Here is a 21,247-nt window from a genome sequence, read left to right on the forward strand (position 1 = left end):
TCTTTGAAAACGTACATGATATGGGCAAATGAAAAACCTAACTCAGCAAGATATTACTGGTAAGTGAAAAACAATCAGTAGAATAGTGTTGCTATTGATCAATTGATAATTGTAAACAAATATTTCAGAATAATTTCATATACTTTATTCCCTATGAAGGAAGAAAACAAAACAAATAGAAGAACTCTGGGAAGAAAGGGTGAATATAATAGGAGAGACAAAACCTATGGGAAGAAATAGATGGGGGAAAATTCACAAATGCATCACAGTTGTTGAAGAAATTGGAAGGCACTGAGGGAGAATAGGTAGGAAACTGAATAAAATGAGAGCTTGAGAAAATGGGAAGAAAACTAGGACATATATATTGCTCCCAAATAAGAGAGGCAAAGTAATGCAATGGCGGTAATGTAAAAAATCAGAATAGTTACTCCCATGATGTCTTATTGTAGAGTTCCTGTTTTTAAGGAAGTAGGCTCACCTTGATTTCCTCCACAACACCTAAAGCAAATACTATAAAATCCCTCAGAAGGACAGTGTAAAACAGCCACATTACATTAGGAAAACCACCCTATAGATCATTGAAATTTTGTTTGCATATATGAAATGTTTGAAGCTTAGTTGACCATATGGTTTCTGTGGCAACTACTCAACTCAGCCATAGAAAATAAAGAAAAAGTGAGTGTGGCTATGTTCCAATGAAACTAACAGTGGTGTTGGATTTGGGACATAGTTGGCTGATCTCTGCTATATAGTAAAATTCTTTTTCTTTTTTTTTTGTTGTTTAAAGTATTACAAATAGTAGTACATATGTCTCCTTTTTTCCCCCCAATTGACTTTCCCCCAGCCTCCCCTACACCCCGGCACATGCCCTCACCCCCCTCCCAGTGTCTTGCATCCATTGGTTATGCTTATATGCATGCATACAAGTCCTTCGGTTGATCTCTTACCCCACCCCCTCAACCTCCCAACCCTCCCCAGCCTTCCCGCTGTCGTTTGACAGTCGGTTCCATGCTTCTCTGCTTCTGTATCTATTTTTGTTCATCAGTTTATAATGTTCTTTATTATCCATAAACTAGAGGCCCGGCGCACAAAATTTGTGCACGAGGGGGGAGGTGTGTGTCCTTAAGCCCAGCCTGCACCCTCTCCAATCTAGGATCCCTCTCACAATCCAGGACTGCTGGCTCCCACCACTCGCCTGCTTGCCTGCCTGATTGCCCCTAACTGATTCTGCCTGCCAGCCTGATCACCCCCTAACCACTCCCCTGCCAGCCTGATCAATGCCTAATTGCTCCCCTGTTGGCCCGATTGCCCCTAACTGCCCTCCCCTGCTGGCCTGGTCCCCCCCAACTGCCCTCCCCTGCCAACCTGGTTGCCCCCAACTGCCCTCCCCTCTTGGCCCAGTTGTCCCCAACTGCCCTCCCCTGCAGGCCTGGTCGCCCCTAACTGCCCTCCCCTGAAGGCCTGATTGCCCCCAACTGCCCTCCCTTTCAGGCCTGGTCCCTCCCAACTGCCCTCCCCTGCTGGCCATCTTGTGTCCACATGGGGGTGGCCATCTTGTGTTGGAGTGGTGGTCAATTTGCATATTAGTCTTTTATTAGATAGGATGAGTGAGATCATGTGGTATTTTTCTTTCATTGACTGGCTTATTTCACTTAGAATAATGCTCTCCAGTTTCATCCATGCTGTTGCAAATGGTAAGAATTTCTTCTTTTTTATAGCAGCATAATATTCCATTGTGTAGATGTACCACTGTTTTCTAATTCACTCATCTGCTGATGGGCATTTTGGATGTTTCCAAGTCTTAGAAATTGTAAATTGTGTCCCTATGTACATAGGGGTGCATATATCCTTTCTGGTTGGTGTTTCTGTTTTCTTGGTATATATTCCTAGAAGTGGTATTACTGGGTCAAATGGTATTACTGGGTCAAATTTTCCTATTAAATATTTAAGTGCTATACTAAAGCAACCGCTAATATAACAAACTAGAGGCCCGGTGCATGAATTTGTGCACCAATGGGGTCCCTCGGCCTGGCCTGCACTATCGGGCCGAAACTGGCTCTCCAACATCCCCTAAGGGTTCCTGGATTGTGAGAGGGCGCAGGTCAGGCCAAGGGACCACTGGTGCACGACTGGGGCCGGGGACGGGTGCGGGAGGTTGGCCAGCCATGGGGGCAGGGGGAGGAGAACAGACCGAAGGAGGACTCCAGGGTGTGTCCGGCCTGTCTTGCTCAGTCCGGATTGGCCAGATTCCAGCAGCAAGCTAATCTACCGGTAGGAGCATCTGCCCCCTGGTGGTCAGTGCACGTCATAACAATCGGGTGAGCAGCCTTAGCATATCATTAGCATATTACACTTTGATCGGTTGACCAGATGACCAGACACTTAGCATATTAGGCTTTTATTATATAGGATGTTATTCATATATGCAGACTTTCATATATGCAGATGTTATTCAACTGCAGACATTCCTTGTGCCCTGTAATATATCTTTCATAATTTGAATTTTCATTGCCTTTGCTTTTCACTGTGATATATTAAACATATTTACTTGTATTATAACTTTATATTCTATCCTTTAAAAAAAATATTTTTATTGATTTCAGAGAGGAAGGGAAAGGGGGAGAGAGATAGAAACATCAATGATGAGAGGGAATAATTGATCAGCTACCTCCTGTACACCTCCCACTGGGGATCGAGCCTGCAACCCAGGCATGTGCCCTTGACCAGAATCGAACCTGGGACCCTTCAGTTTGCAGGTCAACGCTCTATCCACTGATCCAAACCAGCTAGGGCATATATTCTATCCTGTTTAAAAAAACATATACCTAATTATTTTGAATTCTCCCTTAAAGGTAGAGTATTTCAAACTCATCTTTGTATTTCATTGCAAATAACAGAAACTTATTTAAAAAAAATCGAATGCAGGATGTCTTTGATTGCCTGTTATGCAGTATGTGAAATGAGGATACTTACTGAAGAATATCTGTTTTGAACCCCAATTCTAACATTACCCCCTACTTTTATGTGGAGATATTACTTCTTCCTGCTGGTTGCCTCCCTTAATAAAGGCTTCACTACTACCACTCTTGTAACCTGGGATAGTGTTGCAAGTTTAATTACCCGGTGTTTATTCAGAACTTTGCTGAAGAAAAATGTTATTATTAAGTACGATAATCACAAACTTAGCTTTTAATATGGTTAAGTTTCCATTTTCTTTTTAATTACTTAATAAAACATGCAACCAAGTGGCTTTTGTTCTTTAGGAACTGAATAAGAATACAAATAATGTAATTCTATCAAAAATTTTCCTCTTATATTTAAAGGATTAGATTCAGTAACACATGTTGAAGGTTGTGCAGCTTTTTCCCATTTAAAAATAAGTGTTTCCATGCTTCTTGCAATTTGTGGTAGATTTAAGATGTCTTTGCTATTTTGTGTTTCACTTATACATGCACATTCTTGGAAAATGTCACTTTCTCAGATACTTTGTTCCGCTTTTCCTAATTTTGTTTCAATCTGTTAAATATCATGAATAAAAATAATAAAAGTATTTGTAAAGGAAAACGGTATTAATGTTTAGAATTTTCAAATCATAAAAGCCATATTTCACATTGCTTTAAGGTGATGCTCATTGTATAGCGTTACAAAAAAAACTATTTTGAAAACATTGTCCAGGATAAGAAAGTGGCTATGATTCTAATAAAATAAATTAATATAAAGCAAAAAGCATGTTATTATTATTACCCAGCTGGTGTGGCTCAGTGGATTGAGCATGATTTCATGCACCAAGAGGTCATCAGTTCGATTCCTGGTCAGGGAACATGCCTAGGTTGAGGGCTACGTCACCAGTACAGCGGCATGCAGGAGGTAGTTGATTGGTGTTTTATCTTTCTCTCACTCCCCCTTCCTTTCTATCTAAAAATCAATAAAATCATATTTCAAATAGGTTTTAAAAAAGCATATTATCATAAAAATTCAAATTAGACTCTGAGATTCAAAATTTAAATATTTTAGATATTTATAAATTTGAGTATAGGAGTTTAATTTAATATTGTCTTCTTTGTAACTCCTTTCCCCCCCCATAAAGCACAAAAAATAGCTAATACACTTTTTTTAGGTAGTATTTAAATTTCAGAAATAGAGCCTAAGGTCCATCATCATTTCTTTATACAGAAAAAAAAAAGCTAAAGTATTCAACATTATACTAACTCTTCACAAAAGGCTCAAGATACCTGGGTCATTTATCATTCTTTAGAAGTTAATAACCTAGTTTTTGACATAGGAAAGGGATTATTAATTCTAACATGAAAAGATGTACTTCAACAGCAATACTTAGCTGTACATACCTAAAAATCTTAATTTCAGTTCCAATTCATAGTCCTTTTAGTGGTTCATTTGTCTTGACCTCACATATTGTTGACTTTTTCTTTAAGTATTAATTGTTAGATCTGAAACAGACTGTCAGAATATTTTCCCTTGTTTACAACATGTATAGTATTATTTGTATATAAAACAATTCTGAAGTAATGGGTTGAGAATTCTGATGATCACTCAACCAGATGATGTGGTTATGTGCATTTGGTCAAAGCTTTCAACTGTGTAACCTCAATTCATTAAGAACAAATTACTGATATAACTTATGAAGATTAAAATAACTTTTTTTGATTTAAAGTATTTGATGTTCAGTAGTTTTCCACCTTTATTATTTTGTGAACTGTCTCTATTGCCTTAAAAAAGTAAGTTAGGTTACTAACAATGTTAATGTGTTACTGAAGAACTGAAGAAATTGACACCCACTGAGATTTGTCTCAGAATAGTTTATATTTAAAAAATTATGTAAAAGTGTATTAGTTTAATGTAATTGTCCATATACTACTTTATGTAAAGAAATTAATTCGATAGATTAAAATATAAACAGTAAATTATAACTTCAGTTACAATGCTGAAATTTAATTTTCAAATATAGTAGGTGAAAAGGAAAACCGATGTTATTTTGAACTAGTACAATGGCAGAAGGACAAACTGGGTCCTGAGTTTAGGGTCTTACAAGGCTCCTCTTAAAGTATCAGCCTAATTGGGTTTTTATCTGTAGGCTTGACTCGGAGAGAATCCACTTTAAAAAATATATATATATTTTATTGATTTCAGAGAGGGAGGGAGAGAGAAATAGAAACATCAATGATGAGAGATAATCATTAGATGTCTGGCGATGGGGGTGGAATAGAGGACCATGAGTAAAAAAGTCACTAGTGGCCCAGCCAGTGTGGTTCAGCAGTTGAGCATCGACCCAGAAACCAGGAGGTTGACAATTGGATTCCCTTTTAGGGCACATGCCTGGGTTGTAGGCTTGGTCCCTGGTGAGGGCATAGAGGAGGCAGCTGATTGACGATGTTCCTCTCTCATCGATGTTTCTGTCTCTCTGTCCCTTTCTCTTCCTCTCTCTCTAATATCAATAAAACCATTTAAAAAAAATAGTCACTAATGATATATGAACTAGAGTACAAGAAGAAAATGTACACTAAATATTTAAAACAATTTGGTCCCTATTACGGGGGTCTTATTTGCTTAGACAAAAAGTTGACATTTATTCTGTGACAATGGGGTGTCATTTAAAAAATATATTTTTATTGATTCAGAGAGGAAGGGATTGGGAGAGAGAGAGAGAGAGAAGCATCAATGATGAGAGAGAATCAGTGATTGGCTTTCTCCTGCGCACCACCAACTAGGGATTGAGCCTGCAACCAGGCATATGTCCTTGACTGGAATCGAACCTGGGACCCTTCAGTCCGCAGGCTGATGCTTTATCCACTGAGCCAAACCAGCTAGGGCGGGTGTCATTGATAGATTCTGAAACTGGAATAAATGATCAAAGATACATGGTTTAGGAGGACTTTTAACTAGATAGATAGATTTTTAAAGTTTGTAACTTTTGAGTGTGATATAATGGAATAGATCACAAGTGCCCATCCTATCCTATATAATAAAGAGCTAATATGCTAATTAGACCGAACAGCCAAACGACCATCCTGATGACATTCTGGACAACTGTCTGGACGACCTTCCAGATAGAGCTAGGGCTGCGAGGGCCGAGCCTCTTGCACGAATTTCGTGCATTGGGCCTCTAGTGCTTAAATATAATTGTGAGCATTTCAGAAGAAAGTGTATTCTGCTTTTGTTGGGTGGAGTCTTCTATAAGTTGGTTAAGCTTAATTGATTTGACAGAGTTGATCATAAGCTGTTTTAATTTTTCTTTATTTTTTTCATTCTGCTGATACCTAATTTTAATTGTCTTATTTTCTGGGTCACTGTTTATTATATATGAGAGTACAAAGTAAAAGCCTTGTATGTCATGTCTGCATTTACTGCTGATGTTATGGAGAGCTTTCTCGTCAGCCTACCCATGAGGAAAATTAAGATTGTCTTGAACTGTGTCCCAGGGAAATGGTCAAGGCTTTTGAAAAGAAAGTAGAGAACAAAAGGATATGCCAAGCGTGTACACAGTTGTGTTATTGACAGAATGTGTGACTCCTTTATGAATGTGTGACTTTCTGAAAACTCTTATTTTAAAGAGTTATCTTTATTCTATTAGGCACTTACTAAGCGGGGTTTTGCACATACCAATAGAATTTTTAGTTCTATCAAGTCTTGTTAAGTCAACTCTAAATGGCCTTCATTGCAGTTTTGTCTACCTCAATGGGAGGCTTTCTGCAGGAACAACCTCAGTTGTGACAATGTATGATGTCAGTGAAATGATCAGAATTCAAGTTTCTATGTACCAGTAGCTGTAATGAGCTGCTAATTGAAGGTGACAAGCTGTTTTTTACTTCCCAGCTGGTCTGGCAAAATGTTAAATTTCATTCATTATTAACTCATTGCTTCTCAGCAGAAGATTAGTTTAATTATTGGGAACATTAAGAGAAGAGTTTTTGCCTTGTGTTAATTTTAGAGATTGAAGTTGAAGTTTTACTAGATTTCCCCTTCCCCGACCCAGTTTTGCCAATTGTATACAGTTGTGTGAATACCCAGTATAATCACGACACAACAGTATTTCTATCACACCCCCAAAAATTTCTCATGCCACTTTATACTATATAGTTTTCCTTCTTCCCTGGTCTCTGGCAACCACTGATATGCTTCCTATTATAGTTTTGCCTTTCTAGTTTTTCATTGGAAGGGGCTCACACAGTATGTAAACTTTTATGTCTTGACTTTTTTTTTTTTTTTTTACTTCATAATGGTTTGAGGTTCATCTCTATTGTGTGGATAGTTTATTTTTTTAAAATTGCTGAGTAATATTCTAGAAGCATTCTATTACATTAATATATCACAATATATCCATTCCTTTATTGATCAACACTTAACTGTTTTTGTTATTATGAATAACAAATTACAATTTTTTATTGATTTCAGAGAGGAAGGGAGAGGGAGAGAGATAGAAACATCAATGATGTGAGAGAATCATCGATTGGCTGCCTCCCCTCTCTTCCCTCCCCCCCACACTGGGGATGGAGCCCACATCCAAGCATGTGCCCTTGACCGGAATCGAGCTGGGACCCTCCAGTGTGTAGGCTGACGCTCTATCCACTGAGCCAAACCGGCTAGGACAAATTACAGATTTTTTGAGGAACCTTCATACTGTTTTCCATAGTGGTTGCACTAGTTCCCGTTCCCACCAACAGTGCAAAAGGGTTCCCCTTTCTCTACATTCTTACTAACATTTTTTTAAATTAACATTTTTTTCATTTATAGTTTATATTCAGTATTATTTTGTATTGGTTTCAGGTGTATGGCATAGTAGCTAGACACTCATATACTTTACAAAGTGTTTCCCTGATATTTCTAGTACCCACATAGTCCCATACAAAGACATTACGATATTATTGACTATATTTCCTTTGTTATACTTTACATTCCCATGACTATTTTGTAACTACCAATCTGTATTTCTCAAGCTCTTCACCTTTTCATCCAGAAAATATAGAGTTTACTGGCCATCCTACCTTGTGAAAACTAATGACATTTGTCTTTTTTTTTTTTTTTTTTTTAGCACTAGCCCACCTTACTGTTGTGTTGATCTGTATTCACTTCGTACTGGGGAAATGGTCAAGTCCATTCAGTTTAAAACTCCTATCTATGATCTTCATTGCAATAAGCGGTAAGCATTTTTTTTTCATGTATTTCTTTTACAAAGTAACATATCTTCTGGGCATGTGGAGCCCTGCCAATATAATTGACTATCTTTGATTTTTTTAAATTGCAAAAACACCTTTTGAATTCTGCTAAATCAGGGGTCCTCAAACTTTTTAAACAGGGGGCCAGTTCACTGTCCCTCAGACCGTTGGAGGGCCGGACTATAGTTTTAAAAAAAACTATGAACAAATTCCTATGCATACTGCACATATCTTATTTTGAAGTAAAAAAACAAAATGGGAACAAATACAATATTTGTATTTGCATGTGGCCCGCGGGCCATAGTTTGAGGACCCCTGTGCTAAATGGAGTAGCTCTTAAGATTTCTTAACAAATGTTTTCAAATTTTTAGTCTTGACTCATTAGTGAATTTTGAATTAAATTTAGTGAATTGTAACCAGTATTTTAAAAATGAAATGGAAAAGAATAGAAAGTATCTGAGCAAACATATAAAGGTTATGAGAAATGACTTTATATGTATCACTTAACTTTTTAGTATTTATTATGTATGTACTTCTGTGTTTATTGGTTTATGAAATGTATTTTCCTTTTAGCACTGTGAATGCAAAAAAAGATTTTTTTTTCCTTATTCCTTAAGACTACAATTGAGATAATGTTTCCCTTCATTAAGATCTGTTTTGTTAAATTCTCTGGGAAAATTTTCAGATCTGGGTTGAACTTCCGCCTGACCTAGTAATAATGAAGAATTAATTTTATTTTAAGTACAAAACATTGAAGGAGAAAGGGACCCTAAGAATCTTCTGTTACTCAATACTTTACTTTTACAATTGAGCAAATTGAAGCCCTACGATCATAAATGTCTTGATCAAGGTCATGGGTGCAAAGTATAGTTCTTCCATTGCATTAAAGAGCAAACACACAGAACATGGAAAATTAAATATTTTGTGCTGTGTCAACATAAAATAAATTTTATAATAAAAGATTTAGGTTAGATTTTAAAGAAATATTTCAGAAAGTGACTCAGAAAGGTTGAATGTAATAGGAAGGGTAGACATGAGCGATAAATATAAAGAACACATTGGCTTTGATATTAATGTAAAAGCATTTGAATGTAAGAAACAGGCAAAGAAAAACTACTCAGTGATAGTATACAATTCATATTGAAGGTCTAATTGTTATGCATATTTCGACTTCAGTAATATCAAACTCAAAATTATAGGAAACTTGAGGCCTGATGCACAAAATTTGTACAAGAGTAGGCCTTCCTTCCCCTGGCTGTCGGCACCGGCTTCCCTCTGGCACCCTGGCCCTGGGCTTCCCTCTGGCTGCTGGCAGCCCACGATGTGGGCTGCCCTCGCAGCCCCGGCTTCACCCGGTAGGGAAGATCAGTAGGAAAGACATCCAGTGTAATTAGCATATCACACTTTTATTATTATAGATAGGAGGAATACCTTATTCTTGGGATAATGTAATTATACTATGACATATCAAATTATTCAAAGACATTGAGTATGTTAAATACTTGCCAATCATTATAATCTTTATTTGATTTTTAAAAACTTTGAAATTTGCCTGTTAATGTCTTTGTAAGGAACAGCTCTAAAATGTAGTTTGTAATATAACTTTATTTGGGATGTATTTTAGGAATTTCAGTTTAAGAAAATTTGTAACTAAATTATTTTCCTAATCATTTGTAAATCTCTGGGAGAACCTATAGTTCATACGGAGTCTGATTAACTTTTAATATATTGAGTCAATCAGAAATGACTCATGTACCCTGAATAATAGTTGTCTGAGGTTTTTTTTTTTTTTTTGCTTTTGTGTTGGGAAATTCAGCAATAATTTTAAGTGACAAATTAGATAAATCCATTTTATGTTCAATTCCATGACTTTGAGCAAGAAGTGGAAAAATACTTTTAGTAAATAGCCAGCAATTTATTGATCTCATACATTCTTAATGAACATAGATTTATTTGATTTATAATAAGCGGAGACAAAATTTTGTTCAGAGGAAAAATTTTTTTGAGATGTAGTTGGTTCTCTGTCACTTTTATTCCTCTAATATCTATCTTGATTATTAAGGGTTTTGTGGTTATATTTTTGCCTTTTATGAGACATATTTCTAGCCTAAATTGTATAAGAAATGCTTGATTTTATTAAAGTTTTAAAGATAGTTACTTGTTTACATCTAGATGATTTAACTTATTTATGATTCTATAGACTTTCACATCATATTTTAAAATTTTTTTCTTTCTAATTTTAGGATCCTCGTCGTAGTCTTGCAGGAAAAAATTGCTGCCTTTGATAGCTGTACTTTCACAAAAAAGTTTTTTGTCACAAGTATGTACCAATTTGATATTTCCTGGGATTCAATTATTAGGATATTCCTATATTTCTGTTGATGTCTTATTTAGTACTATAATTTTAGGGTATGAATTTTCAACTCACAATACGTTTTCCACATATTACTAAGCAAGCCTTGTACTAGATTGCTTCAGTTTCTTCTTATATATTCTCCTCATGTAGCTATGTTGTACTTTTAAAGCAGTTGTTTAATTAATTATCATAACATACATGAGGTAACTGTATTATCACACATGAGGAATTTAAAGAAATTTTATCTTTATTGTTGAAAATATTGCAGATGTCTCTTTCTCCCTCCACATTGACCCCTTCTTGCCCACACCCGGGTGAAATGTGTGAGCCTATCTTTCTCCCTCCTCCTTTTCCCCACATCCTCAGACTTCTACTACTGCCCAGAAGTGCAGAAATAAGCATAGAATCTACACACACGGGTAGAGAGGGAGAGGGATTTTTTTAAAAACGTAATAGACAAGACTAAGATTTGTAGGGCAGGCTAGAAGGATGAAAATTCCAGCAAGAATTGATTCTGAAGGAAGTCTGGAGTTAGAATTTTTTTTCTACTGTAGTCTAGTAAGATGGTAGTTTTTGTCTGTCTCTGTCTATTTCACTTAGCATAATATCCATGTTGTCACAGATGGTTAAGATTTTTTTTTTAATGGCTAAGTAATATTTCATTGTGTGTCTGTGTCTGTGTCTCTCTCTGTGTGTGTATCACGTTTCTTTATCCATTTATCTTTTTTTAAAAAATTAGCATGGATATCTAGGCTGTTTCCATGTCTTGGTGATGATAAATAATATTGCAGTGAACATAGGGATGCATATAATTTTCAAATGTGTTTTCATTTTCTTTGAATAAATGCCCAGAAGTAGAATTGCTGAGTGTTATGATAGTTCTGATTTAAAAATTTTGAGGAATCACCATACTATTTTTCATAGTGGCTATACCAACTTACAATTCCACCAATAGCGCATGAGAGTTTCCTTTTCTTCACATCTTCGGCAACTTGTTGTGTGTTGACTTTCTCATAATAGCTATTCTGACACGTGTTGAGGGGATATCTCACTGTGGTTTTCATTTGCATTTCCCTTATAGCCAGTAAATTTGAACATCTTTTCATATTTTTGCTTTAACTTCCCTGCCTTTGGGAGTCAAATTTATAAAGTCCTCTGTGACACCAAGATCCAAAAGTTTACTACCTATGTTTTTTTTCTATGTGTTTTATTTTCTCATGGGATCTAATACTTAGGTCCTTGATCCATTTTGAGTTAATTTTTGTGTATGGTGGCAGATAGTCTAGTTTCATTCTTTTGCATGTGACCTTCTCATTTTTGCAGCACCATTTGTTTTCTCCATTGTGTGTTTTTGGCTCCTTTGTTGAAAATTGGTTGCCCATACACATGTAGGTTTGTTTCTCAATTCTCAGTTCTGTTCCATTGGGCTATGAGGCTATCGTTTTGATCATGCAAGCATTTAATTTCTAAAATACTTTGAAAAGCTCTTGTGTAATACAATTGTGAGTACCTTAGTTATGTATGAATCGGGACTGTAAAATTAGTAGAGACAGCTGTGTCCATCAGAGAAAGCATCTTGGGAATTTGTGCCAAAGGGGAGAAGGATCAGGTAAAGAGAGCTGATAGAGAACTGGAAAGGGAACACAGCCAGTATGATGAGAAAGGAGACACCTTTGTCTTTGGCTATACAGAAAAGGTGGCCCTGAGCAGCTGTCTGATGTGGAAATCTAAAACCCATGTATGATTAAGAAAACAAAAGACAAGGACTGATAGGTGTCATTAGCAGTCATTTCCAGTGTGCTTAAATTGAAAAGTAGATAGGAATTCTCCAGAGAGAGAGCAAAGGATTATATAGTAAGTAAGTGACTCTTTCCATTGGCCTCCATTTTTACTTGGAGGAGGAACATGTATTCCTTAAAGTCCTAATGTCATTTCTTAGTATTAAGATGTGTTCTTCATATATGTTCATGATGAATAAGAAATGTAAGGAATGCATTTAAAGGATCTTAAAAATGCACAGTTATTTTTAATTTTTGAAATAGATTTTTTTCTTTAATGTTTAGAGGCAAATTTGCAAATTATCTAAGAAAGGTTTGGAATGTTAATGTGAGAACTCAGTCCAGCTAAAGGTAAAAGTCAAATCTATCTCTCTTCTTTTGATTTCCCATTTATATACGATGGACTAGGCTGCCATGGTGTTTTCATAGCCTGGTGCCTGATACATAGTGGACACTCCGTGAATATGTGCAATGAAATCACTTAAGGCTTTCTTATTCTCTGCACATTATTCCCACCTGTTTAGCCTTATAATGGCAATACTCTTCAACTCGTGATGTTTCTTTTTTAAAATTAGCATGTATAATTATTTTATTTTCATGATACTTTCATGGAAATATGTAAAATGCTTATGAGATAATGTTAAGAAAAGCTAAACATAAAATTTTACCTATACTTTCAGGAAAAGTCTATGGATGCGTAAGGGCAAAGATATGGAGATAGTTAAAAGATCAGTGGCTGCTGGGGGAATGGAGAGGGCAGAAATGATAAATAGGTGCAGAGAATTTGTAGGGCAGTGAAAATACTCTATCATATTACAATGATGGATATATGTCAGCATACATTTATCCAATCCATAAAACATATAATGCCAGTAGTTTGTCTTAGGGTTCAATTTTGGTGTTGACATTGGCAAAAGAATAGACAGATGTATCAGCAGGACAGAATAGAGAGTACAGACATAGATCTTTGACAAATAAGCAAAGGTAGTACAATGGAGCAAAGATATCTTCAACAAAAGGTTCTGGGTCAAGTGGACATTCATGTGCCAAAAACTGAATCTAGATATAGACCTTATATCCTTCATAAAAATTAAAATTAATTATAAGTGCAATACACAAAAGTATAAATGTATAGACTATAACAGGAGAAAACCTAGATGACTTTGGGTATGGTGATGGCTTTTTAGATGCAACACCAAAGGCACAATTCATGAAATAAATAATTGATAAGGTGGACTTCATTGCAATTAACAACTTCTGCTCTGTAAAATACATTGTCAATAGAATGAGATGACCAGCCACAGACTAGGAGAAAATATTTGTAGGAGACACATCTAATAAAGGACCGTTATCCAGACTATACATAGACTCTGAAAATTCAACAGGAAGAAAACAAACTGATTAAAAAATGGTTCAAAGACCTTAAATAGAAAAAAGAAGATTCAGATGGCAAATAAACATATGAAAATATTCTCTCAGTGGTAGTTCATCAGTGAAATTTAAATTTAAACAGCCTGGCTGGTGAGGCTTAGTGATTGTGCATGGACCCATGAACCAGGAGGTCAATGGTTGGATTCCTGGTCAGGGCACATGCATGGGTTGCAGGCTCAATCCCCAGTATGGGGGCGTGCAGGAGGCAGCCTATTGATGTTCCTCTCTCATGGATCTTTGTATCTCACTATCTCTCTCCCTTAGTTTCTCACTTTAAAAAAATCAATAAAATCATATTTAAACAAAAACAACAACAATGAGATGCCAACATATTATTAGACAAAGCCAAAATGCCGACTATTTGATAGCACCAAATGCTGACAAAGATGTAGAGCAATAGGAAATCTCATATATTGCTCCTGGTAATGCAAAATAGTACAACCACTCTAATGGACAGTTTGATAGTTTCTCATAAAACTAGACATTTATCTGTCAATGGGCATTTACGTAAAGGAGTTGAAAACTTATGTCCACTTAAAAAACATGCCCATGGTATTTATAGCAGCTTTATTCACATTGCCAAAATGTAGAAGCCACCAGGTTGTTCTTTAGTGGGTGAGTGGACAGATAAACTGGTATGTTCAGATGATGGAATGTTATTCTTAATTTTTTTTATTGCTGAATAATAGTATGTTTAATTACACATTTTGTCTATTTATCAATTGATGGACCTTTAGTTTCCATTTTCGGGCTATTATGACTAATGCTTTTTTTGAGTGAAAGGTTTTTATGGGGAAATATTTTTTCATTTCTTTTGGATATAAGTATTTGTGTGGACATGCATTTTCATTTCTCTTGGGTATGGACCTAGGAGTCAAATTGCTTGGTCATATGGTAATTCTATCCTTCTCAATTTGAAGAGCTGCCAGGCAGAGTGATTGCAACATTTTACATCACCACCAGCAGTGTCTGAGGGTCCAATTTCTCCACATTGACGCTGACGATCGTTATTGTTTCTTTGACTATAGCCATTCTATTAGGGTCTCATGAAGTGGTATTTGATTCTAGTTTTAATTTGCATTTCCCCGATGGCTAGTGATGTTGAGCATCTTTTCATGGCTTGTTTGCCATCTTATATCTTCTTTGTTAAATTTTATATTGAGTTGTATTTTCCTCATTATCATAGTTCTGTTTATATTCTAGGTGTAGTCAGTTATCAGGTACATGTTTTGCAAAACTCCACTTCTGTGAATTGTCTTTTGTCTTTCTTGGTGGTGTCCTTTGAGGCACAAAAGTTTTCGTTTTGATGAAGTTCGATTTATCTATTTTTTTTATCACTTATTTTTGGTGTCATATCTAAGAAAGCATTGCCTAACCTAAGATTATGCAGATTTACCACTATATTTTGTTACAGAGGTTAATACTTTTAGCTTTTTCATTTTTAACTTTATTTTTATTGTTGACATTAATGAAGATGTCTCCATCCCAACCCCACCCCTTTTGCCATCTCCACCCAGCCCACCCTTCCCTCTCCTCTGGCGATCACCACACTGTGGTCTGTGTCTATGATTTATGTATATATGTTTTTATATGTCTTTGATTCATTTACAGTTAATTTTCGTATGCTGTGTGAGGTCAAGGTTCAGTTTAATTCTTTTGCACATGGATATCCAGGTGACCCATCATTTGTTGAAAAAATTATTCTTTCCTCATTGACTTGCCTTTGTATCCTTGTTGAAAGTCAGTTGACCATAAATGCAGACATCAGATTCTCCCTGCCCCCACAAAGGTCTGAACTCTTTTGCGTTATTCTTACCAAGAAAAATAAGGCAGAGTGTTACAGAGAGTGGTTAAACTCTTTGGTTTTCAAAATGAGTTCAGGCGAACTCTCCATTAGGACCACCTTCTGGGAGGATGCCCTCTAAAATGTATGTCTTGTGCCTTTCTAATTACTCTAATAATGGAAGAATCTTCATTTATTATGCTTTTATTGAATTTTATCTTTATTTAAATTTAGAAACCCAAGTTTTTAAATATCTGGTTCTTCTTTACTTTGTTCACAAACATTGTAAACTTGTTAGAGTTAGTCCTAATATTTTAGTGGCTTGGTTTCCCCCCCTTTCACTTGTTTTCAAAGTTTAGCTGGAGGCAACAGTTAATCTTTAAAGGAGTCATGCTTATAAAGTTGGGATAGTGCTGAGTGGCTGATGTTCTGCTGATTCCAGCTGTAAAATGTTTTTGAAGAGCAGAAAAACAATTTGCTTTTATCCCAATACACTGTAACTCTTGAGGTCCACTGAGTTTCTAAAAACCTTGACTCTAAAAGTAAAATGAATTGTTAACTATATTTTTTCCGTACTATGCTTTTGTTTTAGAAAGGAGAATATATACTTATTAGGATCTAGTGAGGCAAAATGGCTATTAGAATTGAGAGTTAGATTATGTTGACTTTAAATTTCAGGAGATTCGCTACCTCTTATATAATGCCACAATTAAATATTCTTTATTTAAAATATATATTTTATTGATTTTTTTACAGAGAGGAAAGAAGAGGGATAGTTAGAAACACTGATGAGAGAGAAACATCCATCAGCTGCCTCCTGCACACCTCCTACTGGAGATGTGCCCGCAACCAAGGTACATGCCCTCGACTGGAATCGAACCTGGGACCTTTGAGTCTGCAGGCCGACGCTCTATCCACTGAACCAAACTGGTTAGGGCAATATTCTTTATTGATTTAACGACATTGAAAAGGGGAAAACTTTCTTATGCGCCATACCTATACTCCTTTCTCTAGCTCTAAAAATGTCTGTGGAATATAAGCATGCACATATATAAAAGCACATTTTTGTATGAGTAAGATTAGTTTACTCAATGGGAGTATAGAAATAAAATCTTTTATTTAAATGATACATACTATTTGTTAGAGTGGGTTGTTTTGCACTATTTTAATGGGCCTTTGTCCTATGTTTTTTTCCCCATAATATTTAGCCATAATTAACATTAAGTGGATATAGCAACAGGCATTTTTAAATTTTCTTTTACAATAAAATCTCAAGATATGCCCTAACCGGTTTGGCTCAGCAGATAGAGCGTCGGCCTGCGGACCGAAGGGTCCCACATTCGATTCTGGTCAAGGGCACATGCCTGGGTTGCGGGCTCGGTCCAACGTACAGGAGGCAGCTGATCAACGATTCCCTCTCATCATTGATGTTTCTATCTCTCTCTTCCTCTGCCTTCTCTGAAATCAATAAAAAAAAAAAGAAGATAGATGGCAGTTGAAGGATGTAAAATGAAAACTAGTGTATAATGGAAGCAACATCAATGTGGGTTTATCCAGTGTTTGTGAACACAGCAACACCAACCTTTCTTTCTTTTTTTTTTTTTGATTGATATTTCTTTTTAATTTAATTTTATTTTTTTAATTTTTATTTTTTTTTTGCTAAAAGTATTACAAAGGGTATTACATATGGCAACACCAACCTTTCAAAATGATGGCTATTGCTTCTCACAAGGCTCTCTGAATTCAGGGAACCATGGAATATACATTTAAAAAAGATCTCTATCAAAATTGGCTTTAAAATATCTGGCTCTTAGGTGAGCACACTATTTTAATATTTGAAAAAATTTTCTATATAGATAACTTTTTTGGCCATTACCTAATAAATATGCTCTAATTTATTAATTTTCTTTATTAAGAAGTATGCTTTTGAATAAACTATCATGCATTGATTACTCTATGTCTTTTAGGATCAATAACATAGACTGGGACTTTCTGCTAGGTAGCGTGTATGTGAGCAGTGCAGTTTGAAATGTAGAAATGTTATTTTTTGATACTATGTTTATGTAATTTGGTTATTTATTTTAGCCATGGGAAGAAAAAGTTATTGTTATAAAATCTTGTTTGCCTCATGATTGCAAAAATTTTGATTCCACATTGAGACTTAAACTATGAAATAGATAACCTTAGCTTGATCCTGTAGTGTACATTTTAGAGGAAAACATTTGTGAAAATATTAACCAGATACTTTTGGAATGATAAACCAGGAGTCCTTTAGGTTAGGCTTTTTGCATTCTTTCATTCTGCAGTCTTTCGACTAGTCCCTTTGAAGCATTTCTATGAGAACTGAAATAGACTCATAGATACAGAGTACAGACTTGATGGTTGCCAGAGGGGAGAGGGGTTGGGAGATTGGGTGAAAAAGGTGAAGCGATTGAGAAGTACAGATTGGTAGTTACAGAATAGTCATGGGGATGTAAAGTACAGTATAGGAAATAAAAGTCAATAATATTGTGATAACTATCTATGATGCCAGTTGGGTACTGAAAATATCAGGGGTACACTTTGTGAAGTATATGATTGTCTAACCAATATGCTGCACACGTGAAACCAATACAGAATCATATTAAATGCAAACTGTAGTTGAAAAATAAAAAGCAGTTTTGTGAGACAGTGGAATATTATTTTGTGTAGTTGACAGATGAGGGTGATAGCCTCAAGACACTTTATTGGCACAGCCAGGAGGGGAGATGAGAGCCTCGAGGACAACAGACATCACATACTTGACTAAATTTTGTGTGTCTTGGTTAGTAGAGTTCATTGGTGTTTCTATGCATAGATGGTGTCCATTGCCAGGAATATGTGATTTATTCTTGTTGAAAGGAGAGAACCACAAAATAATCCTTTCTGTTATTTTTTATTGGCTGGACTCGATTATGTAAATAGTTCCCCGACATCTTTCTAATGAGGTACCCTTTGTGGATTTCTTCTCTTTGGCCTCATACTTAAGTGGTTGTCTCCCTCCACCCCCTCAATTGTGCATCGTATCTTCTTTTCCTTTTAGGTGTATGTATTCTTTGTCTTTTGCCCTTAAATTCCTGAACCAACTGTATCCTTCCTCTGGCCTCTTCAAACATTGTTGCTTGACTTATGAAGTTGTAGACTTACAAACTTTAAATGTTTTGCCTTAGCTTCTCTCTCTTCTTCTAGGAATAACTGTATAGAATGCTCAATATTTGCGAAAAGTGATTACCAGATTTGTTTCTTATTTGAATAAAGTAAAAAAATCAAAGGGGAACTCTAGAGGAAAAAATAAAAAACCTCATTTAGCTATTAGAATCATGACTAGTATTATGGTAATTTTATGTGAAACTTGAAAAAAAAAGCATTTGTTTGTTATGTTTTAATGGCATCAAAATATGGTACATCAACAGAAAATTTATTAAGAAATTTCTAAATATTGCCATTTGAAATTTTCCAGGCTGCTATCCTTGTCCAGGGCCCAACATGAATCCTATTGCTCTTGGGAGCCGCTGGCTGGCTTATGCAGAAAACAAGGTAAGGCAGGACTCTTGGATTATTGGTAACGGACCACTCACTCCCAAATTTTCCAAAGCGATTACCAACCAATGATGACTATTTAACTTACTAGTTTGTTTTCTTTGATTTGGTTTTGGTTTTAGTTGGACACCAACAATTGTCCTCTCTCTCTCCTTCCATTTAAGGCAGGAGGCAGCAGAAGGATAATTTTTTTAATTCTTTTGAATGTTTGTGAATGAATGAATGAATGAGCGAGGCAGTGGGTGAATGAGTGAGATAGATTCTTTTTATTAACTAAAACAACCACATTTGCTGTTGATCACCTGTCATTTGGACAATTCCTCACCATTGACCTTGAACTCTATCTACTTAAGCAATCATTCAGTGTGGCAGTGTGATATCTCACATCAGACCTTCAAAACTATTTCATTATAATATATACTAGTTACTGACCCAGTGCATGGATTTGTGCACATTGAAAGGAAATTAATTAGAAGGTGACCGGTGGGATGGGACTGGGTGAGATGGGCCTGACATGTCCTGGAGCCAACCTTCCCGGTCCCTCCCCAGCATCTGTGGAGTGAGCAGAGTCCCTCCGGCAGGTGGGGTCCCTCAGCCTGGCCTGCAGGGAACACGCTGAAACCGGCTCTCCGACATCCCCCGAGGGGTCCCAGAGTGTGAGAGTTGCTGTCCTACAGGGTTTGGAACGCAAACACAAGTATGCAGTAAACCAGACTCGGGGCCACAGTGCCCCAACAACAACATAACCCATGGCCGAAGGTGGAGTCGAGTGGCTCAGCGAGGAATTGGGCTCCCTTCTCTCTGGTTCCGGGGTGTGTCACCCGCTGCTGCCAAGTCACTGCAGCTCAGCAGCTTCTGCATTGAGTGTCTGCCCCCTGGTGGTCAATGCGCGTCATACCTACCGGCCAGTAGCATGGTTACACGGTCAGATGGTCCGACAATCACTTAGTCTTTTATATATACAGATATTGTTATTGCTTTGAGGGATTGTTTTTTCATACAATGTTAGTGAAGAAGGAGAATTTGATTTTAGATTAAAAGAATAAAAGGTTTACATATTAATCTTTATCAAATGACCTGGTTTTAAATTATATAAAACATTTTTGTTTCTTTATATTTGGAGAGGTAGGTTCTTTTTGAATTCTATCGGCCTGTAATAATTCGTATCACAACATGGAGCTGTTCTAACACTCTATTATTGTTATTTCATTACAAATGTAAATGTAAGAATTTGGCTAATGATACTGTATAAATATATATGTTTCTCCCCCCCCCCCCCCACCAAATTTAGGAAATGTAGGAGCAGTGGAGAATTTAATACCAGTTATTGCTCAGCACATGAGAGAATCATGTTTGTCAAACTAGTGATTTACTCTGAAAATTGGCAGGTCGATATATTTACATCAGACATGAATAGGGGCATGTCTTTTTCATTCTAATGGTAAAACTCGTAAGCCCTCTGAAGTAGATAGCTACTATATGTGTCATAGTTGATTTATGCGTAATTTGTGCCACTTTTCCACTGACACAGTTGAAAATGAAAATATGGCACAATCTTTTGTCTATTTTTTTTAGATTTCCTTTTACAATCTTTATGTAGGAATTAAGAGGACAAAACCCCTAATTTGCTAGCATGTTAAATATTTAATGTTAGGAAGTCATGTCTAAGTCCTTTGATTATGTTTTTAGATTTTATTTGTGGAAAGGCTGCCAGAGCCCAAATTCTACCATTTTAGAGTTTATGAATTCTTAAAAACTATTCATCTTGTAATTAAAAATCGCATTTGAGCATGGAACGGCCTGAATGGCACCAGTAGATTATAAAAAGGGCTAAAAGTGTCTGAGCAGGGCTTTTGGCTGTTTGTATGAAATACACTTGTACAAACATTTCCACCCACCACCATCATAATGCATGGTAAATAAGCTCTGTCCTAATAGCCTGTAGAGTTAAACAGTTTAATAGAAATGACTTTCTGATTTCTCTCTCCCTCTTTTTCCAGTTGATTCGGTGTCATCAGTCCCGTGGTGGAGCCTGTGGGGACAACAGTCAGTCGTATACTGCCACGGTCATTAGTGCTGCTAAAGTGAGTATTCAGTAGTCTCTGGGCGTTGTGATTATTTGGAGTAATTATCAAGTTTCTCCCCTGAATTGGATTGAGGTGGTCTCTTC

General features: G+C 36.3%; 1 protein-coding gene across 3 annotated transcripts in view; it reads left to right on the forward strand.

The window, feature by feature from the left end:
* BCAS3 (BCAS3 microtubule associated cell migration factor) overlaps nt 1-21,247 on the forward strand; it is a 470,653-nt gene that overhangs the window by 82,179 nt on the left and 367,227 nt on the right. For all 3 annotated transcript variants that reach the window (XM_070394364.1, XM_070394365.1, XM_070394366.1), the window contains exons 8-11: nt 8,048-8,155; nt 10,415-10,491; nt 18,998-19,074; nt 21,078-21,161. In XM_070394364.1, coding sequence (XP_070250465.1) covers nt 8,048-8,155; nt 10,415-10,491; nt 18,998-19,074; nt 21,078-21,161 — 346 coding nt within the window. The remainder of the gene's footprint in view (nt 1-8,047; nt 8,156-10,414; nt 10,492-18,997; nt 19,075-21,077; nt 21,162-21,247) is intronic.

This window comes from Myotis yumanensis, unplaced genomic scaffold (genome assembly GCF_028538775.1).
Source record: "Myotis yumanensis isolate MYYU_CA2020_CCGP unplaced genomic scaffold, mMyoYum1.0.hap1 SCAF_16, whole genome shotgun sequence".
In the NCBI taxonomy this organism is placed as follows: Eukaryota; Metazoa; Chordata; class Mammalia; order Chiroptera; family Vespertilionidae; genus Myotis; species Myotis yumanensis.